The following is a 27,401-nucleotide window of genomic DNA, read 5'->3' as shown; positions in this document are numbered from 1 at the left end:
GTGTTGTCCACTTGCTAGAAAGCCTGGGGCCTCCCTGACTCTGCAAGTCTCTTTTGATGCAGCTGTGAAATTTCACAGGAAGAGGGTTTCTGGACCAAAACTACTTGCTTGGTAGGTGAGAATCACCCTGCTTTTAGGCTCTACCTGTCAGAGAGATCAGAGTTACATGCTAAGAGGCATGGTGTGGCATCTCCTTCCTTGCCTGTGTTAGGGAAGATGTGCAGCAGAGAAATACAACTCTATGACCTAAGAGGGGCATTGGGGGTTGAGGGTTCTGCTGAAGCCCCCCGACACCAAACCAATCAGTGCACATGGAGGTCAAGTCAGCTGCTTGGGATTGTATACACACAACCAGATGAATTAAGGCCTAACTCTAGTTTATTTTTTCAGCCAGCTTTTTGGTGTCATCCCATTATAAGAGTTTTTGGACTTAAAACATACATTTTTCTAAAGAAAAAAAAAAACAACACATCTTGATGGAAAAAGTTTGGCCACTTAGGAAGGCAGAGGGCGCTGTGAAGAACGGCAGGTACTTTTATTTCTGGCTCTCAACAGAATGGAAAAAAAATTTAGACTTATTTATATTCATTTATTTAAATGGATAATGAATAAGTTAAGGAACACTTCATCTCAAACACAGATTGCTTTTATTTTAGCTAAGCTCATGTTTCAGTTCCATATATATTTTTGAATTTCCATCCATGTCAAACACCATTTTTTTTCTTTCTTCTTAAAAAAAAATTTACAAGCACTTTTACGGCACTCAAGGAAAGTAGGCTGAAGGTTCATAATAATAATTTTCCTTTTAAAAAACATCCATCAGACCAAAATAAAATCATTTTAATTAACTCTTTCCTGAGTAACTGAAACCTTGGAATGTGCTGAAAGGTTATAATAAATAAGGCAGTCAAAGATCAACCAGCTTAAAATGTATTTTTTAAATTAAACTATGTAAAATGTACAATATATTTCATGAAGTACAAACTGCGTTGGGCTCGGGGCCAAAGAAATGTTGTCATGTGTGCCAATAAACTGATGAAGTGCCTGGACTTTTAGGACTTGGAGGCTATTTGTTGGGACAAAATAACAGTAAGGCCCCACAAGTGAATCTGTCAGCATCTTTTGTTGTGATGTTGTCATGATCACTGCTGACAATAAATGCCTTTAAACACCTAGGTAGAAGTGCTCGTGTGAACTTACACTAGGATGATGCATTTTTAAAATGACCAATGGTCCTGATATTCTGACACAAGCAGAGAACACTAAGCTGATTCAATTTTATTTTCAGAGAATGAGCTTGCACAGTACATAAACGAATTATCATTCTTTATATGCGATTTCATAGAAATGACTCACAATGTACCAGGCCGTCGTTCTTGGTTTTGTTTTTAATATGACAGCTGTTCTCTGCATTGCTTTTTAAGGTATGCCTAATGGTAGGGCCCTGGTCTCTCTAAACAGGACAAAGGATATTTCCTCTTCTAAGAACATTTTTCTTAAGCACGTCTCTACCCCAGTTCTCTGAGGCAGAAAGGAGGCCCACCAGTGGCCAAATGCTGGACTTTGTGCCTCTGTGGTCTCAGCCTTCACTGGACTCCTGTGGGGTGGAGCCTTCTTAATACATCTCATGATAAAGTAGCTTTAGTGCACACTCGACAGGTTCCAAATGACTTGCTTTATATCTTGGCTACCATCCAATTTTAGTGAACGAAGAAAAAACTCTAGAGAGACTTGTTGGTTTCTGAAAAGTAGAAAATGTGTAGCTTGTGTAAAGTCAGTCTTATTTACTATTAAGTATTCCCAACTCACACTTTTCTAGTGCTCTTAAAGGGCTGGCTCGAGGGGAGAAAACATGAAGGAGACAAAATCTGTTGCAAGTATCCTGCCTACTGTCACCACCTGCACCCCTGCTTCTCAGTTGGCTGTAGGTGATCCACCCAGGAATATAGGTATATTCAGGGCTGGGGGATTAAAGATGAAAACCTTTTAGAATTCGAAGACTCACAGGATCATGAATTGGTGGCAGATGATGGGAGAGAAACGGGAAGAAGAGATATTTGGAGCAACGGAACTGCACAACGGCTGCGCAGACCACTCTGGGGGCGGACAGCTACTCATTGAGCTGGTCAGGTAGTCTCTTACCGGAAGCTCTTGCTTCTTCTCTTCTTGATGTCTTAGTAAGGGTTTTCAGGAAAGAGCTGCTTCCATAAGAAATGGGGCTGCCGTTTCACTGCTGCCTGAGTAGAACTCAGTACCCCTTTTTACCCAAACCAGGTGCCTCTCAAGGGATCCAAGGTGAAAGATGCTAATTACCGTGGGACCCGACTGGGCAGGGGGTATGCCTAGATTATGCATTGTCTGTGGAGGGCTTAGAACTTCTGCCACAGGAGTCACATGCCAGAGCTAAACTGGATCCTGCGTTTCCAGTGAAAGCAATGCCAGGGAGAGAGATGTTTCATACTGGGTGCAAAAAACACAACCAGACCTGGTGTTTCCAGAGCTGATCTGTCTCGCCTACACTCTTCCTTACACAGTAAACATTCTTTTCCCTGCAATGCTACTTTGATATCGGTCAGAATGGTGCTTGGGAAGGGAGTGTCTCAATGGAGCTTGCCGTGCACCTTGACCTTCGAAAGTACTCAAGGCTCTGGATGGGTTGGGGGTACGGGACCAGCAGACTTGCTCTTTCAGAAAGATGTATGCTGCCCTCGGTGAAAGTGTCCCCTGAGACGGACCAAAGGCAGAATTCTACCCATGGGGGTGGAAACCACTCATCCAGGGGCATTCCCCCCTATTGAGGTCCTTAACAGTCTTAGCTTCTCCTTAGATCCTTCTAGAGTGGATTCCCTGGTCTCTGAAGTGGTTTTGTATTTCTACCAAAATACATGTCTGGATGTTACCTACCACTGAGGTAATACTTTTACAAGTCATTCTACAAATGATAAGTTACTGGGCTATGGGCTATATTTCTCCCCCTCCTCTCATTATACTAGAGGGAAAAGCTGTGTTATGATGAGATGCCCTGGGATGGTGCCATCTAGTGTACCTGGGAAGGACCCAAGGAGCCAGGAAGACACAATGCAGTTCGACAAAATAAGACCCGCAAAACCGGGCATCTCCCAATGACCCCAACATGTGGGAATGTTTTGTTCTTTTTAATGCAGCTGAGCATTAATTTAGTTCCTTAATGATTTTTCTCCCCCCCAACCCCCACAAAAGAACTTTCTGGAAAAGGGAGACACAGCCAGTGGAGGCAACACAGTGCTGGCATCACCTCTTATAAATATCTTCTAGCCACTTCTCATCGTCTTGGTTCTCGTCATCGATCGGCTCCTCAGTTTCCAGTGGAGTTGGAATAAAGAACTGGGGTCTCAGGGGGGGCCTGCTGACGTGGGACTTGAGTCCAAACTTGCGCTTCAGCAAGTGGAACTGCTCTTTGACGTAGTGGTAGAATTCATACTCATATCTCATTCGCTGGTAGAGAATCTGCACGGCCTCAGGGGAGGGGACAGTCTTCTTCACGGTCACAGTCATGTTTCCAAGTTTCCTATGCTCTGGAAAAGAACCGGGTTGCACATGAGCAGTCGTCTCTAATGCTTTTGCTCAAAAGGAATAAGGACAACGCCCTGCATTACATGCCTAAGACTGGCAGCTCCTAGAGAAAGAAACTGCAGAGCTCCGAAGAATAGAAGGGAAAAGTGGGTTCCCAACAATATTTAGAAAGATTTCACCATTTTCTAGGAGTTAATATCAACATTAGTTGACTAAACATAAATGATCCGGCGTTCTTTCCATGGGAGGTGAACTATGTAATTTGATCACAATTCAGTTATAAACAAATGACACATTCTTTTGAACAGCAAAATCTATCCAGTTTCCTTTTTTACTTCCTGTTACACACATCAAGGGCTTTACTTTCAGGAGGATACATAGGAAAGAGCTCTCACCACTTTCTAATCATCTTGTTTTTTTCTTTTAAAGTATTAATATGTACTATTGACAGTTTAATTTGGTATAAAATTTGCGCTTCATTATTTCAACAGGGCATCTTTATTTTTCAAGAAAAATAAAGGAAGAACTACTAGATTCCTTAAAATATGATGTTAACTGTTGTGAATTTTGAATGCTTTTAAAGTTGTAGTAAATTATAACTAAAATCTGCATAATTTTATATTAATGACTACTACTAATAATGTCATACGTATTTTACATGTAATGCCTAACAAAAATGTTATATATGTATCATAAAATTTTAACCCTATTAAAGTGTACATTTCAGTGGCATTAATTACATTTATAATGTGGTGCAAACATCATCACTATTTCCAGAATTCTTTCATTGCTCCAAACAGAAACGAAACTGCACACCCATTAAACTCCTTCTAACCCTCCCCAGGTAACCTCTAATCTACTTTCTGTCTATGAATTTGCTTTCTTAGGTACCTCACATAAATGGACCATGTAGTATGTCTTTTGTGTCTGGCTTTTTTTCATGTAGCATACATTTTTCACGTTTTCAAGGTTCATCCACATTGTATATTTATCAGTATTTCATTCCTTTTTTGAATGAACAGTATTCCATTGTATGGATATGCCACAATTTGTCTATCCATTTATCCATTGATGGAAACAAGAGGTTTCTACTTTTGGGCTATTGTGAACTTTTGTACATAAGTATTTGTTTGGGTCCCTGATGTAGTTCTTTTGGGCATCTACAAGGAGTGGAATTGCAGGCTCATGGTAATTCTGTTTAAATATTTGAGGAACCGCCAAACTATTCTCCTCAGTGGTTGAACCACTTTACATGCCCACTGCAATGTATGAAGGTTCCAATTTCCCCAAATATTATTCTATAATTCTTATTTTAATGTTAAAAAATTATAGCCATCCCAGAAAAGTGTGAATTTGTACCCTGTTGTGGTTTTGATTTTTATTCTACTAATGACTGAAGATGCAGAGCATCTTTTTATGTGCTTGTTGGCCATTTGTGTATCTTCTTTGAAGAAATGTCTAGTCAAGTCCTTTCCCTATTTTGGCATTGGATTGTTTAAATTTTCATTTTGGAAGTTAGAGTTCTTTATATGTTCCAAATATTCTGCATATATATCAGATAAATGATTGGCAAATATTTTCTCCCAAATCATATGTTGCCTTTTCACTGTTGGTAGTTATCTTTGATGAACAAAAGTTTTTAATTTTAGTGAAGACCAATTTATCTATTTTTTTCTTAGATGGTGTTATGTTAAAGAAATCATTGCCAAACCCAAGATCATGAAATTTTACCATATTTTCTTTTATCATATATTTTAACTAAAACTTTTGTCATAAAATTGGAATAGGTATATTATTTACCAAACATAGTTCCAAATGGCTGCTTCTAAAATCAGATTCATCACCTGACAAAGGCATGTCATTTTTTAGGCTTTTTGAAATACCTTCTGAAACCTCCAATAGCAATCCTAATTTCTGAAGAAATTCTCAGAAGAAAAATGGCCTCATTGAAATAAAGGTATTGTTTTTCCAACTGAGTCTCTTGCAATCCACATGTGGGCATCGAATTCTAGAATTTTTGTTAAAGAATTTGGCATAATTTCTTCTAAAACAGGTTTATGATAGAACATTCTATAACATTTATCTTCTCTGTATATATTAACTATAGCTAATCTGAGGTGAGACATGTTAACATGTCTATCCCTTTGGGTTTTCAAAACACAGAGTTTAAAAAATTGGTATTAAGGGCAGACGAGGCACAAGAATTTTAAGTTAAACACTGAAAGGCACAAGAAACATAATTCACTCATTTCTAAACTCCTACAATCCCTTCCTCTTGAAGCACTCTAAATTGTGTGGCATTTTGTTATTTCATACCATAAAAAATACTAGGATTCTTGTGATTTTCAAATAAACTCTTTAGTTAACCTGTTTGGTCCAATCTGGTCCAAAAAGAACATAAAGAATTTTTCAAAAATACATATGCTACAATTAGCTAAATAGTTAGGAACAGGACAAAGGGAGAATGAGGGTTGGAAGTTTGGTATTAATGGTAACAGCTTTCACCCCATTTGGAAGGATCTCCCTAGAGCACTGCTTCTACTTCTTGCCCAAGTCCCTCTTTCAGGTGGGGTGGGCCAGGTACCAGGGCCAGAGGAGTTTCTCTGCATTTTGGGGAAGGGGTTGAGATGCCATCCCCTCTGGAAAGAGTGTGTCTGCCTGCTGAGACTTTACACCTTCCTGCAGAGGAGGTGAGGGCTTCCAACCATGCCTGTGATTTGGTGGGCAAGTCTGTCAAAGTCAGGATGGAATATGATCAGCCCACTTCTCGCACATAGGCTGCATCTTCCCACCGAGCTCAAACTGGTAATAAAGTTGACATTTGGATCTCTGCCTCCAATGTCTATCTCTCAATTAGTTTAGAACCCAGAAAAAAAAAAAGAATCCAGGCAGGGGGAAATGAGTGATATTTGTTAGTCTCTCAAACCCCAGCAACAAGTAACATAAAATGCACATTGTGAAGTCCTAAGCACTTGTGCAAGAGGTGGGTTGAGAGTGCAGCCCTAAACTTTCTAACAACAGAGAACTTAACGTTGTGAGCTGCACTTCATTTTCACCAATCTTCACATCCATTCCTAGTTATAAAGCACAGAGTAATATCTTCATGAATTTTCATAAGAAAAACTGTCACAAAAATGGGCATCATTTTAATAACGCCCTTGGAGTATTTTCAGCCATGAGTTTCCTGGGTGAAAGAGAAAAATGGCACATCCCAGGTACTCAACTCAGGCTTGATCAGGGAATATACTCCAGAGCAGAGGCTCTTAACTCTCCTGAAAACCTGATTAAAGCTCATGCTCGGAAAGACAGGGAGCATATACGGGCTTCCAGAAGCCCATATATGAATATCTTAGGCAATTTCTTAAAAGAAATCAAGACTGCATTTCCTTCTACGATCTTTCATATATCTTATTTATTCTAGTAAGTATTAGTTCTGGTATGATTGATAAATAGTGGAGTTAGCTATTTTATGTGCTGGTCAGGTATATTATATAGTCATTCACACTGCAACAGCATAAAAAGAAGGCCTTGTATTTACATTTTATGAAAAGGGAGGGGTTAACAGTGCCTGGAACTTAAATAGAAGGCCCTCCTACCCCATTTTGGAGGAAGACCCAAAGAAATAAGCATTGTGGAACCTACATCTTTGAAAAGAAGTGATTGGAGATCTGCTCTATTGCGGGGCCTCAAAGCTCTTTAACGTTGAAACACAATTTTCCTAAAAATGATACACAGCAAGTGTAGTCACTGACCACAAAACCACCCAAGAGAAGCGTCCCCTGAATTGTTATCCTAGAACCAGGTAACCTCTTAGACTAGCCTTCAAGATAAACTGGAGAAGATAAAATGTCAAGTTGCTGTAAAGGGCTATTAACATCAAGCCAGCGAAATTTTGGAAGATTTAAAAAAAATGATAGCATGATGGAGTTACACATTTCCTTCTTTGATTAGGATTAGGTAACTGGGTCTTTTGCTATAAAGCTACTCCTAGGTCATTGCAGCAAAACTCTCTTCCCTGCATGCTTTCCTCTAGAGCTGAGGATGGGTGATTTGGTGGGTGGGCAGAGCAGGTAACCGTCTGTCAAAAGTAACAGCGTGTCATTCAAGCACAAGTGAAAGGAACCAGGTATATCCATATCATTAATTAGCTGATTTGGCATGGAGTGGTGATGGTCTCAGCTAGCTAAGCCTGATCTGTTGTGCTGTACTTTTATAGGAACAGCTACATTGAATGAGTGCTACAGTTGTCCTAGTTTCCTTCTAATTGCTCCCTTTCAACTCCCCATACCCAGACCTCTTTCTCGGCCTGTCCTTTCAGTGTCAGTGCTCTCGGCTGCTGGTCTAGCCCTCCCCTCCTCCCTCTTACTCTCCAGTGGTGTCATCTAAACCCTCTACCCTTAGTTTTCATACCACCGTGGACACAAAATCAGAAGTTCATAGGAAATGATTACAGCTCCCCACCTCCTTTTGTTTCCCATGGAGCTGCCAAATTTAAAAGGAAGGTGATTGATACTGCCAGAGGATGGTGTCATGGTCAGAAATAAGTGTTTTGCTTTGTGAGAGAAGAAGCAAAGTATAGACCCAACTAATACTAACATGAACATCTATTAGAGGTTTGGATTATGCCCATATGCATGTTATTTTATTTAATATTTTCAATAAACCTATGAGGTGTTCTGACCATCAATTTTGCAGATGCTGGGGTGGGGGGGCAGTGTACAAAATCTGGGAGATTAAATGACTTACTCAGGGTCACACTACTAGTAAGTAAGCGACAGGGCTGGAATCTGAGACTGGACCTCCATTTGTGTTGAGGTTTCCACTAAGTACTGGGCCATAACCAGTGAAGCTTTCATGAGCCTGCAGAAAATTATCACCTTCACCTGGAAAGACTAGAGGGAAGTTTGCCTTGTATAGTTAGTAGAGAATTTTTAAAGTCACATTTCAAAGGCCTATGGTTATGTGTCTTGCTGTACAATAATCAGTGCTATGGAAAAGTCATTCCATTGCTAAGTGTCCCATATTTTTGTAAAATGCCAGACTTTCCCTCCAAACAAAACAAAGCTACGTGAACTGTGGAATCAGCCTCTCTCCAGATTGCCGTAATAGCAGTTCTAGAGGAAGTTGTTAGGATTTTTTGGAGGCTGTTCTTATTTCAGCCACAGACAATCATGCTTTAAAAAGCTATTCTTAAAAAAAATAAATAAATAAAAAATAAAAAAATAAAAAGCTATTCTTATTATTAGCATCCTTTGGGAAGTGAAGTAGCCCTTGTTAGGTGCGCATTTGCTGTAGAACGTAACCAACAAGAAGTGAAGACCTACCCCACAAGCATTCTTTGAAACTAGCAGGAACTGAGAGATGACTTCAAGGGGCTCATGTCTCCAGTCCCCACTGGTGAACATTTCAGAAGGAGGAGACAAATTCAGGGCTCCTTTCATGGAAGCAGGCACAGCAAGGAAGCAGCCTCAGATCTGACTGGCAGGCTGTGTTATTTGGCCTGTGAGGTATTTTTTTTAGAAATTGACTAAGTTGTTGTAAGCCTTGGTCTATTTCACATGGAAATCTGGATCTCTGGCTTGTCTCAAAGTGAGGCAATATTCTTCTAGAGCTGAGTGTGGCTGCCCACCTCCCTCCCCGAGAGAGGCCAGTGCTCTCCATTTTTTCCAGACCCCAAATGCCAGTCCATTCTTTTATGTTACCTCCTTGGTTGCTATAAAAATTTGAGTTTTATGCTTCTGCCTTAAAGATTTGGAAATTCTGGCTTTCATGAACCTAGGAAGCAAGTCCTCTATGTAAAAATGAAGGCTTCAGGTAGTCCTCATTCCTGTGTCCAAGGTTGTCTCCCTTCTTTTTTCCTGCAGATATTTACTGAATATCTTATTGCTCCAGACATGGGAGTTATGAGCAGTGAATGAGACTTTATCATCATGAGCATCATCATCAACAGGCGTTTTTGAGAGCTTTCTCAGGGCAAAGAATGTGAGAATTCTAACATCCTTCCAAAAACCCCAATGAAGGAGGCTCTCTTATTATCACCATTTTATAGATGTGACATTGGAATTTAGAAACTTGCTCAAGTTCACACAACTGGTAAGTGGAGAAGCCAGAAGTTGGGTCTGGACAATGAGTTTGGCTACTGAGCCCAGACTCTTGACCCCTCACGTTATTTATGGCTGAATGGGGCTCAGAGTCTTAGAAGAGAATCCCTCCTCATGAGTCTGCTCACGATGGGAGCGAACAGGGCATTTCATTCTGGCTGCTTTGATGGTGTCAACATTTCCTTTCCTCGGTCAGAAATCGTGAAAAGACAAGCCTAATGTGCTTATCTCCACGATACTCTGCATGGAGCTGGGTCTCTCATAACCATTATTTGACTATTTAATTATGAAAATCTGCTGTGTGTGCAAGTTTGAGAGTAGGGGGTAGATCTGTGTGTGTGTGTGTATGTGTGTGTTTCAACCAAAAGATGGAAAACTTTTAGGAGGCCTCTGAGGCACTATGAAACTTCTAAAAAATTTTCCCCCCTAACATCCCCAGCATTGCATCTAGTTATTCTCCTAACAGAGCCTGTTATGCTGAGAGAGCCCAGGAGAGAGGTGGCTCCCATCTATCTTTGTATTTCCACAGCTCAGCACCTAGGGAAACACAGCACCCTGTTCACATGCTTGTTGAGGGAGTGAAAGGAGCCAAGAGAAGGAAGGGGGTGTGATCAGAACCACAGAAGGCTTGGCTGTGCCTGTGATGCAGACATAGCCAAGTGGGAACGAAGGCAATATTTGAATGTTCTTAATAGCAAATGCCCAAGAGGCCCATGATTGCTGGGTCCTTAGCAGGAAGCAGCCGACCCTCACATCTGGGATTTCTCACCTTCCACTGGGGTCTATAATTTCCAGTGTTTAGCTTTTTGGTCCAGTTGCCTTTTTGGAATGATAGCACTGGCCAAGTCATGTTTTTCTGCTCTTGTACTTTAATTAATCAAAATGTTTTGGCAAAGAGAAGCTGGGGTTTCAGGATGTTTTTTATTTTCCCCCCATTTTTCTTATTTACTTTTAGGGAGTGGCCAAAGACTCCCCTTAATTGTTTTCATAATTGCAGAAGATTTCCTCAAAGTAGGCATTGGTTTTTGAGCTGTGAAGTGATTAAAAGGGAAAACCAACCAATTAACCGACAAAAAACCAACCTCTGACCTTTGTATTTCAATAGCAGAATAAAGATTCTTTTTCCTTATAGACATGTCCAAAGTCACCAGAGTCAGGACTATGTGAGGACAGACTATGCTAGGCTCCCAGACTCTGTAGGGTCTCTACTACCAGCAGTATAAAAAAGGAACCCCATTCAGGGCCATAACGACTCCGTAGGGTCGTGGTCTACCACTCGTGGTAGTAGAGACCCTACGGAGTCGTTATGGCCCTGAATGGGGTTCCTTTTTATACTGCTGACCCTTGATAACATAAATATTTATAGCTGGTCATCCAATGTCAGTAGGGGAAAAAACCCAAGGTGATACTGAAATCAGGAGATGGCTGAGTTGAGTCAGCTTTCCACATCATTAAAGCTTTATAGATAGTGGTATAAACAGCTCAAACCTTCCTCTACCTCACTGTCCCTCCACAGTTCATCAGAATAGCATGTCCTTCTTTGCATAGAGCTCTGTAGATTCATGTGTTTCCTCATGGCCTCTCATTGCTCACACAGTCTTCAGGGCAGCTCATTTTACCTGTAGATCCCGAGCACTTGAGAGGTCACAAGACTTGCTGAAAGGTGTTTGACTAGGAAGTGACTGTCCTGAGACTAGAAAGTAGGCTTTCTGATTCCCAGCCCAGTGCCTTTTTGCTATATCACTGGCTGTTAATTTCCAATTGAGTGGAAATCTATAACCACCCACTTCTCCTTGCCTTGTGTGTATTCTGGCATTAAGGGGGTGGGTTGAAAAGAAGGGCTTGAGTGTTCTAAGTCTAAGCTTTGGTAAGTCTGAGAGGATCTGGTGAAAAACTTGCAAGCCAGCAGAAATGTTTACAGACTGAAAGTGACTGTATCTTTTTCATTTTTGGCTCCCCAGCACCCAGCCCCACGCCTGGTCCATAACGACTGTCAATAAAGGTTTGTTGATTTGAAAGCTGTATGTTAAATCCATCTGTAAGACTGGATTAACCCAAAGGGCAAATTTTGGTGTTGACTGTACATGTGTTGTTTTTGCTAAATTCTTTCCTTAGGTGAGGGTCCTTCATGAGCAAACTTTCCATTTCTGGAAGTCAGAGCACTTTAGGATGGGCTGATACAAGGGTTTAGGATCACAGGGTGCTCTGGAGAGGTAGTGGTATTTGCTTTTCTTAGCCATTTTATTGGAGAACACTATATTGTAGTGACAGATTGCTTACATACACTTGGCGAAGCTTAAGAAATACTGTGATAAGGGACATCTGCCACAAACATAAATACCTATGTAGGAACATATAATATATACCACAACCTCATCGCTAATGAGTTTATGTTGTGTATTATTACTACAGCCACTAAGTAAAGAAACTCAAACATGGATGAAGCAACAAGGCATCTGTGTGACCTAATTTTGCTATATTAACACTGTTCGATTACTCAATTTGCCATCATTTTTGGTACTTTTTCAGTGCCACCTTTCCATTTGCAGAAGAAATATTTCACTTAGGACTTAGGAGTAAGACATTCATTCAGATCACATGTACTTGACCCAAGTTTCAAGGGCTTTGCTATGGATATAATTTGAACTGTGGCTCTTTGACCACTCTTGAATGCTCCCTGGAAGAAGAACTTCAGGCAGGATACAGGGAGTATCCCTGGAAAGCTGGTGTCTCAGGGAAGGGACTGCACAGGAAAAGTTCTATAGCCCCCTTAGATACACACCTACACTCAGCACCAATCGCATCCATCCACTCAGAACACATATGGGGTGAAGGCGCTAAGGCTCAGTTTCCCAACTCAATGCTCTTCCCAAGGCACTCCTAGGCAAATATTGGGAGTTTAACTTTTGAATGTGATGATAAATATCACTTACTAGTAGCCCATTTGTATGCAAGACTGAGCAGTGAGAAGCACAATGCCTCCAACACGGCTTCAAGCTGAGGGCATGAACGGATTTGGCTTTACTGCCTGAGATCTGGACATTTTTGCAAAAGCAGTGGCTCTTTCTACCTCTGCTGCATTGACATTATATTTGGACTGGTTCATAATCTTCAGAACTCTCAAAAGTCCCTCTAATATAAATAAAAAGGAAATCACAGACCTGCCCCATGAAGTCCCCCTTCCCACCTCTCTTCATCTGTCAAACAGGCATAATGGAAAAACGATGTAGCCCTGGCTCTAAGCCAAAGTAAACAATCTGGAAATACTGTGTAAACCCAGCTGCTGCACTGGAGGACAGAGGCCTCACTTTATGACCTTCAAGATGGTTAACCATATGCAAAATAACAAAACCTCACCGCGGGCTTGCAGTCTGTTCTGATGCTGAGCTGCTTTGGGTATTACTACACTTGATCTAAGGGAATGCACACTCCACACCGACCAAAGCCCCCTCTCCCCATCAATCCGGTCCTGTTTGAACCCGGTCCAGCAGAGATTATGTGCAAGAAAAGAATACAAGTTGAGTAACAACCAGAAGTGGGGCCAAATTTTACCACTGAAAGAAAAAAAAAGGCATCATCTAAAGATAGGTATCAAATTGTCAGCTTCGGGGGAGTTGAGGGGTAATCAACCGAGAGGCCCTGCTGCTAGAATCAGCCCTCTGTCTAAAAAACTTCTGGTTTCCTCCTCTCAGATGACATCCAGAAATGTCCAGCACACAAGGGATGAGGCGTACTTTCTCAGGTGACAGGTATAATGAAAGCCACGGTCAGGTGCAGCTTGCTGGGGTATTGGTGAGTGTGGGGACAGTGTGGTGGGTCCATCCCAGGGCTACTCCTGCAGAGCCTCACATCAAGCTGGCTGCTCCCGAAACCGTGTGAACATGATGTTTGTCACAGATAGAGTAAACTCATTTCCTGAATTATATAGGGAGGCCACACATTTCAAACACAAGCGGCTCCTTCACAGCTGCCTCCACCGGAAATGAATGTGTGTCACTGCGGCGTGCAGCGATGTGCTGGGCTGAAAGAGCCAGCGTTTGATTTGCCATGTGGATGATCGATGGCATGCTAAGACCAGCTTCTTGGAGGTATGGCAATTAGAGGAGAAAAGAACAAAAAGCACTTCATGGCTGATTGGGTGCTTGGGGTTGGTCAAGTAAACAGAGGGTAGGGTTTTTTTTTTTTTCAATCTTCTTTTTAGATCTGGAAATATAATTAATTGAAAAATAAATTGAGCTCACTTGGAATTTCAAGAGAACCTTTTTTTTCCATGCAGCCAAGGGAAAGTTACATGACTATTTTTTAAAAAATGCCGTAAGTGCTAGGCTCCTTTGATGAAAGAGAATGAAGCCTTTTTTAATGCTTCCAATTTACTCTGAATTTTGAAAGCAGGAGCACAACAAAGGGAACCAGGAAGAAAAAGTAATTGCCCTGTGTTGGGTGAGTCACAAGGGCTCCCAAAAGCCAGGGCACTGGTCCCCTTTGTGAAAGAATGGCAAGCAGCCCTGCGAGGAGGCACGTTTTTACAGGAACCCTGCATGGTCGGGTTCTAACCTCATCAAATCTTGAGGTGAGGGGGTTCCTGGTTATTTGCCCAGGTGCTCCAACCCCACACTACTTACCCTCAGGATCTGTCAGAATTGCTGGGGGTGGGGGCCAGGAGTGGTAGTGGTCATTTTCTTACCCAGCTTCCCTTGGCTCATTCAAATCCACCTCAAGCACCTACTAGGCACCAAGCATGATTCCAGGGAACAAGAGAACTGCTAGATGCTAGAAACACAGGCCCTCTCCTCCAAGAGGAAGAGTGAACAATAAAGAGAGAAACAAATGTAGAGTCCTTCTGACAGCTCTCCAGACAATCTGAAAAACCCATCCTTAAGAGGAGGGAGGAAAAGGAGGGATCAGATCTAAAAGGGGTGGGCGTTGAGGGCTACCTTTGTGACCTTCTGTTGGGCTGGGTGACACCTGGCTGGACAAACAATGTGTAATGAATCCCCTGAGCAGCCTGACACCTGGAGAGATGGGGCCCCTGGAACCTGCATTCTTAATAAAGACTGTAACTCCAGGTGATTTGGTTGCAGGAGCTGTCCAACCACGCTCAGGTCCTAAAGTTTGGAATTCACCATGTCAGAACTGGAAGAGGTGTCAGAATGTATCTCTTCCGACTCAGACGCAGCATGTGTTGTTGAGTAATCAGCTGGGGGCTGCCTCAGTGCCCCTTGGGGTCTGCTGGCTCCAGCTCCCCACTCTCCTTGCTGCCCTGGTTCACTGGGCAGAAGACAATTTATTCCCATTTCTTTTCTCCCCAACTTTGACATTATGACCCAAATGGTCAAAAAGCTAACCTATTCCTTTGAAAGTGTATACAACCCTACTTATACATACATGATTTCGCCAACAAAGCATTTGGCCATTAAAAACAGTGGCTTGGGCATAGGAATGGCAGTAACAGAGGGCTTATTTTCACAGCAACACTTGAACCAAGATATCTGAAAATATCTACTTAAAAACACCTTATTGGAAGACGTACTATGGCATTATTAATAAAATGTATTTCTTCATCGCAAATACATTTTTATTACTTTTCAGACTTTTGTTACTTTGTTTGGAATCATGTTATGGTGAGTGATGAGGACCTCCTGATCAAATGGACTTATTTGAACAAAGAACATTAAGAGAAACACTAGCCCAGTAGTTCTGTCCAGATTTCTTTGGCATCTGACAATCCCATAAGCTCTGCTTTTACCTTGTATGCAAGATTCTTCTTCTTTCTATCCCTCACAGTCTGTATGGTGTTAGTAGGTCTTACACACACACACACACACACACACACACACACACACACACACTTCCTTTGACAGGGAAAAGGCCCTCTCTTGGAATCACTCTGCATTGTCCAAATCTAGTCCTGATGATGTTGAAGCCCATTGCTGACACCACAGTCACCCTGGGCACTCCAAAGATGGCAAAATGCCCACAGGAGAGCTCTTTGTCTCATTTTAAGATGTTGTTCCATTATTTTTCCTCTCCTGTGTTTCATTTAGGCCAAGCTACCTATCTGGTTATGTATAGGGCTATCATAAAGTTCTTAAAGACTTTATAAGCTTTTAGCTTTAAATCTTAATTCTTAGGTAACTTGAAATTTAAAACTTCATTTTCTTTCTGGTTATAATGCACATAAATATATACATACCATATAGACACATATACTTACCTATATATACACAGACACAACTGCAAATATTAGAGGGTAAATTCTTTGGGAAAAGATTAAAAAGATAACGTGGCTTTAAATCAAGCCACATTTATTACTATAATAATATATTCCTTTTAGTTTTTTTTTCCGATTTATGTGTGTGAAGTGTAAAATAGATCTTTGCTATACTGTTTATTGAGTTTTATATTCTTTTAAACATTAACTGATCATAAGCATTTGTCTATAGCATTAATTACACCAAGTCATATTTTGCAGGTCATATAACAGTCTGCTACTGTTAGATAATTGAGTTGTTTTTTTAGTTTCTATGACTCTAAATAATATGAGATAAACAACCTTGCTCATAAGTGATCATGTGCCTTTTTGCTATCTCCCTAACATAAATGGGAGCTTTAGATAGGAGGTGGTGAACTTTCTTCTCATAGCTTGATAAGTGTTTCGATTCTGACAGCTTTAAGAAGACATGTTTTAATTTCTTTTGTCAGAGATCCTGAAATTCATGTAATGCAATTTTTCTAAACTTCAAGACATTTTCTTTGATGTTACCTGACATTAATCTAATTGTAACCTAACTTACTAAGTCTTAAAACACACAGGGCTTTTTGAAGATCCTGCAACTACTGCCTGTGAGAATAGAAAGTACTATAGCACTTAATATGGGAATATAGTTGCTTGTAAAGCATTTAATGTGCAAGAAATTCTTGGTAAATTATACCATAGGATGTCTATAATGATAGTGATTAAATTGTTGCTCATTCTTGGGATTCTATGACCTGGGAACTCACATAGGGCTCCCACAGAACTTAGTTTTTTTTCCTTTGCATTGTTCATTCTAGATACATTTTCATTAATGGAATATAATCTATTTCCTTGTTGTTGTTTTGACATTGTATTTATCACAATGATCAGCTTTGATAAGTAAACCCAAGGTGAGTCCTAATCACCAGCAACCTGGATGTTTTCTCTGGAATGTTAAACATGGTAAGATTTTGATAAACCCTTGGAGGGCTTTGAATGATGTAGCTGTTCATGGAGGCCAAACATGTAGATAAGTGAGATATTTAACCTCTTGCCCAGGCATTAAGAAGTCAGGTTACTAAGAGGTGCTACTCAAAATAACCATTCCCAAGTCAGGAAAGTGTGAAATGAAGTTCCAAGGATGCTGTCAATTCCACTGGGAAAGTTTGCAATGCTACTTTGAACTCAAGTTTATGTTATCTGGGCAATCTATAGCACACTGGTAGGGCTAGGTCTTGGGAAGATGTAAATGAACAGTCCTTTTCTTCCCCTTGCTTATCAGATTTTCAACTGTATGTTCTATAAGACAGGGCATATATCTAAAGTTGGTCCAAATGGCTTTTGCTCGGAGCAAAACCCTAAGAAAGAAAAAGAAGGTGAAACCTCACCTGTCCATTTGTATGGGTGGTCCATTAGTTCAATTAAGGAAAGTATAACATTGATAGGCTCATACCAGTAGATACCAAGACCATCTGAGGGGAAAATGCTTGGGTGCCATGGCTACTGCTTTAAAGAACAGTGGCAAATGCTTGATATAAACATTTAAATACTGTAAAAATGTTCCAGACATATTAACATTTACAAATGTAATACAGCAAGAACAACACATTTTTTTCACAATGTTTTTGAAAGATTTGGTTGTGGTATAAACTCATGTACCTGACTGGAACTTGCTCATAAAAGGTGGCAGGCAATAGAGGTTGCAAGTTTCAAAAAAAAAAAAAAGTTGCCAGTTTCTAAGAAGATATTTAAATAATTAATTGCCTTTGGGTAGCAGTTGTTCTTAGAGATGGTAGGGGAAGGGTGTTTTTACTAATTAGAAGAGAAATATAAACTTTCTGGTGAGAGAAAGCTCTTTCTTCTGATACATGAAAGACAAAAAGGGAGGAACGTTGGGGTAGGTGTTAGATCAATAGCAGCTATACATGAAGACAGTCGGGGGTGACATATTGTGTTGAACTTCTACAGCCAATGGCTGAGAGAAACTGCAAAAATCTGTGATGTTGGATGGAAGGGAGAGGACAACTGCCAGGGGACTTCTGATGCCACATGAACCTGACATTGTGTAGCTGTAGCTGTGCACCGGCCTTCCTCTTAGATAAGATGGGAGTGTGACGGGGGTGGGAGGGTGGTCCTAAAAAGAAACAATCTACCAGTGATAGAAAGGCCAGGCTGGGGATTAGAAGCAGACAAGAAAGAGGTGCTAATGTTTTTGAAAAAAGAGGCTCATGGGTATCATGAGGTTCCATCAGGATTGGTTCACTTTAGAAATGGTGTTAAAGACAGGTGCGGGGGTGGGGGGCAGGAGAACAGGATTGTTTGAATGACATTCAAGACATTCTTTAAAAATTTGTTCAAAGGATGGAAAACCAAAGATGTTTGAAGGAGAAAAATCAACAAACGGAAAAGCTGTAACCCATTACATTTTGGTTTTATTGGGCCATGAAATGAAGTTTCATGATGTTCTAAAAACAACAACCTAACTGTGTAAAATTGAATAAGTGAATTGGCATTAAATCCATACCGTGTTTTCTTCTCATTTTGATATAATAATAGAAACTGGTTCGTTAGGTCACAGTCCTCTTCTTCAAATCATACACAGTTAAGGAAATATTTGAAAACTTTCGAATTGCTCCTACATTCAAAACCATACGTAGACAGGCTGGTTGATTTATGACTTTCCATTAACCTTTACTCTCTAATAGCTTTTACCAAATGATTTATTTACTCGGTCTATGCTGAGGTAACCTCCTGGCCGGACTGTCTGCAATTCTTATAGCTCAGAGGCTAAGGGACCAAGTTCCCTCACTAACACATCTCTTGAATTTCTGTGTGGCCTGTGGGTTCTCGTACAGAGGAATTAGGAGGCATGGTTCAGTTTTAAAATATTCCTCCTTCCCCGCCAATTCTCTTTGGAAAAATGAAAAAAAAAACCCAATAACAATTTCTGACCCATTGGATAATGTATATGAAATAATAATAATATGAAATAATGTTATTTCAAGTCTTGGCTAGCTCCATGGTTCCACTTCACCCTTCTCTTACGTTATTGGCCAACTTCCTTTCTTAGATTACAAAATGAATCTACTAAATGCCACCTAAAACAGCAGGTTTAAAAAATTAGACCTGAATGAAATTATTAGCTTTCCCATTAAGTATTGGTGTCCCCTCTGATTCCAGAATGTACGATGTACATGGTATCTGGAATTGCAAGAGATTATAAAGACCGTGCTAGGGTTTACATGACCTTCTTGAGTGGCTCAAGGAGGTAATGCGGTTGACTCATCAAAGGTTGTGGAACATGCTAATAGGAATTAATGTGTCCCCCCTGAAAACTTTTACATCATTTCTACCAAAAAAAAAGATTAAATTCTAATTTAATGCTATTTAACTCAATCGTCACTTCTTGGGTTTTACTAGTGATAATAAAATGAAGAATTGGACGCTAGTGAAAACATTTTCTCTCTTTTCTGGGGAGATTTAATCCCACCTTCCTTTTCTGAATGCTACAAAACCTTCTGGAGCATAAGAACTTGTCTTCCCCTCCTTCTATTTTTATCCCGCAAAGTCCAAAGCAGTAGAGGCTGGGAAGCTGCTGGGCATAGTGGGGATGGGGTGAGACTAGGACAGAGAATCACTTCTGCTCTCAAATTTTGCTAGAGCCCTGGGAACAGGTGATGGATCATGAGAGGCAAGTCACCATTCCCTCTCGCAAGTACATGGCAGTGATCACCTCCAGGCTTAGGCTGACTGTCCCTGCACTTGTTTTCTGGACACCATGGCTGACTGTCCAAAATTGACATAGACGTAAGCCCCAATTCTTGCACTTTTTCACTCACAGCATGCCTTGCAGCAATAGTACAGCAATGATTCCCAAACACTTTTAGACATCATGCCCTCTATGCATTTCCAGAGGTGTTTAGATCCAATTCTTTGGTAAGTTAATGGTTGTAACTAAGCACATAACTCTTTCTACACACTTAGAATGTTTTTGAAGAAATTAGTTTCCAGTTCCATATAACTTCATCCATTAGTGCATTTCCTCATTGAATAGACATATGAGTGACTATTTTCTCCTACATACCATTAATACGTTGACATACATATACTGTCAAACGCTGAAATCAGTTGACTTCCAAGCTTCTACTTTATAGCAGCAGATAATGAATGTGTCATTTCCATAACTGTCATGGAAAACCCCCACACATGACCTTGGGTCTACAGACACAAAGGTCAACAGAGCAAATAGAATGCTAGAATTTTAAGAGAAAAAAAATCCGCCCTTGAACATTAGCATAGGATATTTTCGAGCTTACTGATACAGCCTTTAATCATAGCTCAATGGTATTCATAAGTAACAAATGTGAAATATTGTGAAAATATTTGAAAGCCAGTAATTCTTTTGAACAAACTAAGAAGACTTAATTAATATTAAACTGATTTCACTACCTGGTGATCATATTTATTTCTGCTAGATTATATATTTTAATAAACAATTTTAAAAATAAATGTTACTGAATGTCAACTCACTATAATTTTAACAGCAAATATATCACAGAATATTTTGCTATTTAAATAATTAAAATAACAGTGATAGGATCCTAAAATAAATTTTAAGAGGTGCTCATTAATCACCTTTTTGTTCTATATGATAAATCATATACTCTAAGAATTTTTAAGACTCCAACAAACATTTGCAGCAATTAGACTGGAAAGGATTCCCATTTTTGTTTTGCTGTTTTAGAAAAATAAGCGGTTTTCCTTGGATTGTTTGTTTTCTTAAATTCCATTCCCCGATTCATTAAATCCTTATGAAAGCCAAAGTTGTTGACATGGCTGAAACACAAATGGCTTTACTGTTAACCAGATTGAGTCTTTGCAAGCCCTTTATTAAAGCAGTCAATTTTAGTAATTTTAACTATTCAAGTCTTTCTCCCAGAAAAAATCAAACAAAGTAACATATCTAGAATATCAATGAGCATGTCTCCACGGAGTTTCTAACGTTTCTGAACGTTGGCTTCTTAAGAATTTAGCAAAACAAAATTTGCTAGAATAGGGCAGCCCGGGTGGCTCAGCGGTTCAGCGCTGCCTTCAGCTGAGGGCGTGATCCTGGAGACCTGCGATCAAGTGCCACGTCAGGCTCCCTGCATGGAGCCTGCTTCTCCCTCTGCCTGTGTCTCTGCTTCTCTCTCTCTCTCTCTCTCTCTCTCTCTGTCTGTCTGTCTGTCTCTCATGAGTAAATAAATAAAGTCTTTAAAAAATTATAAAAAAAATTTGCTAGAATAGTAGGTTTTATTAACTACTCCATTTCAGATCTTCATGTTTTTGGTTTTGGGTCCTTACCTGGAGAGGCAGTAGAATGGTTAAGAGCAAGAGATAATAAAAACCCAGGCCTGAGTTTGAGGGCTGGCTCTGCCAATGACCAGTTTAGTGGTCTAGGAACATTAAGATCCATTCTAACTTGTCAGTTTCTTTATCTGTGAAACAGTTATAACAACATTATCTGTCTCCTAAGGCTGTTATTGTGATTAAATAAAATGATACATCTAAAAGGTTAAAAAATATTTAGGACACAATAAACTCCTACTGAGTGTTACCAACGACAACAATTTCTATCATTATTATCACTTTCTCAAACCCTGCTCTCTTGGCACATCAATATTCTGCAACTCAAATGGAAAAATGCTTATCTTCTTAATTGAAACAAAAGAATGTAAGTTTAAATTTAATTGAAACAGTAGATAAATTATACTTCCTGCAGCTACAGACATCAAGAAGTCAAGGAGCTTTGCTGATCATTTGGTGAAAGTAAAGATTCACATCCTGTGTAGTATTCATGCACATTTGTTGATAGACTTTCCCCACCTACATGTCACTAACTTTACAAATTCCTCAAAGTGCATCTTGCTTACTAATAGCACCCAATCCAGAATTGATTATATAATGTTTTAAATGTCAAAAATATATTTAGGATGTTTCATGTATTTCACTCTCTCCCCAACATTCCATTTGGGTAGGACTATTTTCAGTCTCTCTTTTCTTCTGTGGTGTTTTATCTGGGCTGGGCAAGTATAAGCTTTCAAAAAATAATTCATGACACTTAAAAAAAAAAAGCAAAAAAGGTAAAGTCTTGTAAGAAACTCTCCCCAACCCATTACTATCATAGATGGGCAATTTAGAGAAGTACGATGAGGTGGCAGAGATATAAATGACAAAGCGTGACCCTGAGAGATCAGGAGTGCTGCCATCCAATTCTCTGCCCTGTTCCTGGGGTTATGTAATTTGGCCAAACCAACTCAGACTCACTTTTTTTCTGGCATGCCATGCTATGTAACGAAATGTGAAATGCACAAAGGATCAATTTCAGATTGTGTCAAAAGACCCAACAGTACCCAGGAATTGGTGTTAGGAAAATCAGATCCATTCTCTGGTCTTTCCCTCTTCTGTGTTGGCTTTCCTATTTCTTCCAGCATACTAACTACTACTTGGTGAAGTCCCCTGGGTATATAGAGGGTCCTGCCTGACTTTCTAGATCTTTTGCAGCCAGCCGAATCCCCCACACAAGAGTGTGGCTGAAGGTGGTTTTGGAGTCCTCTGTTCTTGAACGTGGATGTTTCCCTGGGAATACGGCTGGGGAAGATCTCTGGCTCAAGGTGGGATCCATATTCTGCTACAGAGACTCTGGTCTGTGTCGGGCGGTGGCCCTCACTTTCACACTCACCCTCCAACACCAGCACCTGTCCCTGGGCTGCCTTCCTGATCTGTCTCCACACCGCAGCCACCTGCTGTGCCCAGGCTTTGGGTTGCTTGCACCTTCTGGCCCAGCTGCCACCTGGGCTCTGGCATGTGGGCTTTTACAAACACTCTAAACAAGGTGGGAAAGAATTAGTAAGAGATAGTCAAATAGTCACACTATAATCCATCAAATGGGAGAAAAGGCCTATCAATTCACCACCACGTTCCATTTTCATACATCTCCTGACTCTCAACACTTTTGTACAATTAATCATTCCTTTTATAAAAAACAATCAGGATCAATGTATATCAACCAGGGGTGTGATAGTAATGGTTAATACATTGCCAAAAAAAAAGCTTGTAGCTTTTATTTTTGGGACTTGATTTCGAAGAAGTTTTAAAAATACATTTTATTGAACAATATTAGCAAAGTTTAAACTGTAGTCCTGAATAATGCTGTTGTCTACCTCTCAAAAAGGATCCTCATCAGTCAAGAGGGAAAATAAAGAGGCAAATGTCGTTTTAACATTTCCTGAGAATCATGCTATGGAATGTGGGGAGGTTGCGCAGAATTTGGAACGTCCACACTTACCGAGCTTAATAAACTAAGGACCTCAAGATACCATGGCAGGAAAGTTTACTGGGTGCCATCTGTACTGCTCAACTAAAAACAAAGAAGGGTTGCGTATTAAATCTCAGGCCCTGTACATGGAAAGAGCTGCAGAGTTAAAACAGTTAATCTTAATACTATCACAACTTGAGGGGAGGAAGGCATGTCAGCTACTGCAGAGTTACCTCCATTTGTTTTCAGATTCAGGATAGTCATGCTGCAATAAAAAAAAAAGCCCCCTTCTTCATGCACTTCAACCATCTTAAATATCTGCATGGTTGTCTGCAGGGGTCAAGGATTCAGGCATAGGAAGCCAATTCCTATGATGTGGTGTTTATACCATGGTTCATATGGTGAGATAAAAATTTCAGGACTATTAAAGAGTTAAATGCCAGAGATGGGATGTTAGTATTTCAGGACTAGAAACCCTCACATCATTTCACAGCTCTAATATACACCCAGTAAGGTCTGTGTGAGTGTGTGTGCGTGCCTGCCTACATGGGTATGTAACTAAGGGATTGTTGGCTAGAATTTGGAAGGCAGTTTGATAGAATCCGAAGGAGAGTTGCTGATAAGATGTTAGAAGTCTTTAGGGAGAGGCTGGTGAAGTGACAGAAAGCTAGACCCTAGATTCCATCTGCCTGAATCTATGCTGCCCCCTAGAGAAGCATGTTCTTTATTTGCCCCCTGGCTACTGTGTGTGCAGAAAAGCATGGGGAAGAGGACAGAAGTTCTGTGAGATGATGCTATGCTTTGGTGCTCTAGAGGGTGTCGCTCCTGCTTCCTCCTTCACATGTCAGGCATATCTGACCATGCAATTATTTTCCTAAAATTCATCATCCTTTTCCAAAATTAAAAATGCTTTTAGATAATAGCTGGAAAAGAAATAAAATCACTGGTAATCCCACTGCCCAGAGATACAGCTAATGACTACGAACACTTTGAGATATTTCTTTTTTTTTTAAGATTTTATTTATTTATTCATGAGAGACACAGAGAGAGAGAGAGGCAGAGACACAGGCAGAGGGAGAGGCAGGCTCCATGCAGGGAGCCTGATGTGGGACTCAATCCCGGGACTCCAGGATCACACCGTGAGCCAAAGGCTGATGCTCAACTGCTGAGCCACCCAGGCATCCCGCTTTGAGATATTTCTATTTCATTTTATCTCTGTGCTTATAGAGCTTTTCTAGTAAAATTAGTATCCCACTTTATTACTACTTGTTATACATTTCCCCCTATTTCATGTCCCGTCATATTTTGAGCAATCGTCTATGTCATTAAATGTTCTTAAAGACGTGATTTTAATAGTTGAGCCATGTGATAGCCTTCAGTTGATTGTACCCAAATGTATTTAGTCATTCTCCTATTTTTAAAGTTCATTTTTGATTTGCAGTTGTAAACTATACTGTGAAGAATATTCTTAGGATAGTCTGTATGCACTCATCTGCTCTTTTTCTAGAATTAGAATGAATGGATCAAAGGATGTGAACATTTTTCCCTAGCAAGAAATCAAGGAATGACTTAGATTTAATAAACACAACCGTTTATAACATAAAATTTAGTGTTTTGACAGCTATCTATACATGCAAAACTACTGGCACAGTCAAGATACAGAACATTTCTGTCCGTTGGCCATGATGTTCTTTAGGCTCTTCATATATATTATTGTTAGATGCATTACTCTTTAACCCAGGTTATACCAGTTTGCCTCCCTAATGGGGAGTCTCCTGAGAGGCCATTTTTCTGCACATTCTGCACTCTCCCCACCACAAAGGACTCTCATATTGCTTAGTGATTGTCCATTTAACAGACAATAATAGTTTAATAGGAAATTAGATCTCATTGTAATGTGCATTTTCTAGATTAGTGAGTGTGGGTTTATTTTTTAACATATTTTTTCATTGGCTATTTGTGTTTCTTTTTCACCATTCTTTTCTGTTGGTGTTTTGCTTTCAGATTTATAAAAATTCTTTTATATTGATAAAATATCAACCATATATCTTATATTGTCACAAGTGTTTTTGTTCATTTAAGTGTTTCAGACATGTTTATTTTGAAGTTTTAGTTAAGAATATTCATTTTGTATTCCTTTTTTATGCATGTAGTCCCTTCTCTTCCATGGTTTTGTTTTCCATGGTTTCAGTTACTTAGGCTAACCAAGGTCCAGAAGCAGATGATCCTCCTGCATATCATCAGGCCAACAGCAGCTTAATGATATATCATGATGCCTATGTCATTCCCCTCATGTCATCTCATCACATAAACATCTTACCAGCTTACATCATCACAAGAAGAAGAGTGAGTATAGTACCATAAGATATTATGAGAGAGACCCTCACTTTATGTAACTTTTACTACAGCATACTGTATACTTGTTCTATTTTATTATTGTTAATAATAACCTCTTACTGTGCTTAACCTCTTACTTGTTGTTAACCTCTTACTGTGCTTCATTTATAAAATAACCTTTGTCATAAGTACATTTATATAAGAAAAAAACATAGTACATATAGGGTTTGGTACTATCTGTGGTTTCAGGCATCCACAGGGGTTCTTAGAATATATCCCCATGGATGGGGGGGGGTGGCTACTGTATGTGTTTTATTGCTTTTACACTCAGTAAATTCTTAGCAAAACTACCCTTGCAAAAATGGTCACCCATCTATTCTTCTATTTCTTTTGTTTTCATAAAAAAAAAAAAAAAGAACTCTTTAGGACGCTTGGGAATTTATTAAGGCCCATGATATAACATGAGATTCTTTTTTTCCATAAACATTTAGCCAATTATTTCACACTACTCTTCCTTCATAATGATCTTTAGCATATAGCATATCACTTTTTACACTAGCACCTGGTTCTCTTCCATTGACTTGTCTCTCTGAGCTTATGCCTTTACATCATTATATTAAAACCAAGAGCTTTCTCATATTTTAGAATCCTGTAGGGCAAATCTCTTCTTATTTCTTTCAAAAAAATCATGGGCCATCTCACATGTTTATTTTTCCAGAAGAGTTTGACAATCTATTTTAAGTTAGAACAAGTTTTCTTTAAATTATATGCTAATTTGAGAAAAACGGCATTTTTACAATATTCCACATTCTGATGCATGAACATGTTTTTCCCTCTTGCTTTGCACTTCTGCACTGGTGTATGTCCCCTAAATCAGGCTTGGTGCCCACATTTGAAGAGAAATTCTGAGATCTCTCCAAGCTAGAACTATCAATGAAAAATCCTAAGCTCAATTAGAGTACGCTACACAAAAATAGTTTAGGGGTGGAGAGCACAAAAGATTTAAGAGAGCCAAGAGAATTTTTACATTTTGAAATGCTCTATTAAATGGTTATTAAAATGTGTTTCCATGACTTTCACTAATGAACCTTTGTGTTAAAAATCCTAGTCCTAGCACACAAAAGAGATACGGGCTATGATCATGGCACCGTCTTACATATACTCTTATACATACTAACTCTTCTTCTTTTCTTTCTTTTTTTTAAAGATTTTATTTATTTATTTAGAGAGTGGGGGGGCAGAGGGTGAGGGAGAGAGAGAATCTCAAGCAGACTCCTTGCTGAGTGTGAAGCCCCCTGTGGGGCTCGATCCCAGGACCCTGACATCATGACCTGAGCTGAAACCAAGAGTCAGATCCTCAACCACTGAGCCACCTAAGCATCCCTATACTCTAACTCTTCTTAAAGACTTGATGTTCATTTGACATTAGCAACTACTAGTAGTACTAGTAATACTAATACTATGACTATCAGCACCATTTTTTTTTTCCCATTAGCTTACTCACTCCATTTCACAGATATGTGGAAACAATGCCTGGGTTCAATTTGCATCAGAGATGGGGTGTGTATGTATTTTTACTCTTGGTTTATATTAAAAATAAACTAGCAGAGCAAATGGGAATGTGCCACAGGATGTGGTCAGTCAACTTCATGTGACCTCAACATTTGCATTAGAAAACAAGTCTAGCTCTTGACTTCCAAGGTGATTTTCAAAATAATGCAGAGGGAAAATAAATCCTCCTTCACTCCAAACAGAGACACTTCCAAGAAGTCAGGCTGCCCGGATCAGGAGGCACTAAATGGACAGTTTCCCTACCACAAGAAAAGCTGAAGCCAGTGGAGGCTTCATGCCATACACCACTTTGAATCATGCCCGGGAA

General features: G+C 39.8%; 1 protein-coding gene across 2 annotated transcripts in view; it reads right to left on the bottom strand.

Annotated features, from left to right (window-relative positions):
• Window positions 1-575: 575 nt before the first annotated feature.
• Window positions 576-27,401, bottom strand: part of UST (uronyl 2-sulfotransferase) — a 292,405-nt gene continuing 265,579 nt past the window's right edge. Inside the window, exons 8-9 of one of the 2 annotated variants that reach the window (XM_041744455.1) lie at window positions 3,275-3,554; window positions 576-1,741 (exon numbers count right to left, since the gene is read on the bottom strand). In XM_041744455.1, coding sequence (XP_041600389.1) covers window positions 1,642-1,741; window positions 3,275-3,554 — 380 coding nt within the window. In that variant the 3' untranslated portion in view covers window positions 576-1,641. Of the gene's footprint in view, window positions 3,555-27,401 lie in introns of both variants that reach the window. The other variant, XM_041744456.1, reaches the window with a different exon arrangement.

Source organism: Vulpes lagopus, chromosome 2, assembly GCF_018345385.1.
Source record: "Vulpes lagopus strain Blue_001 chromosome 2, ASM1834538v1, whole genome shotgun sequence".
Lineage (NCBI taxonomy): Eukaryota > Metazoa > Chordata > Mammalia > Carnivora > Canidae > Vulpes > Vulpes lagopus.
The sequence above is the reverse complement of the archived record's forward strand: the minus strand, read 5'-3'. Positions and strand labels throughout refer to the sequence as shown.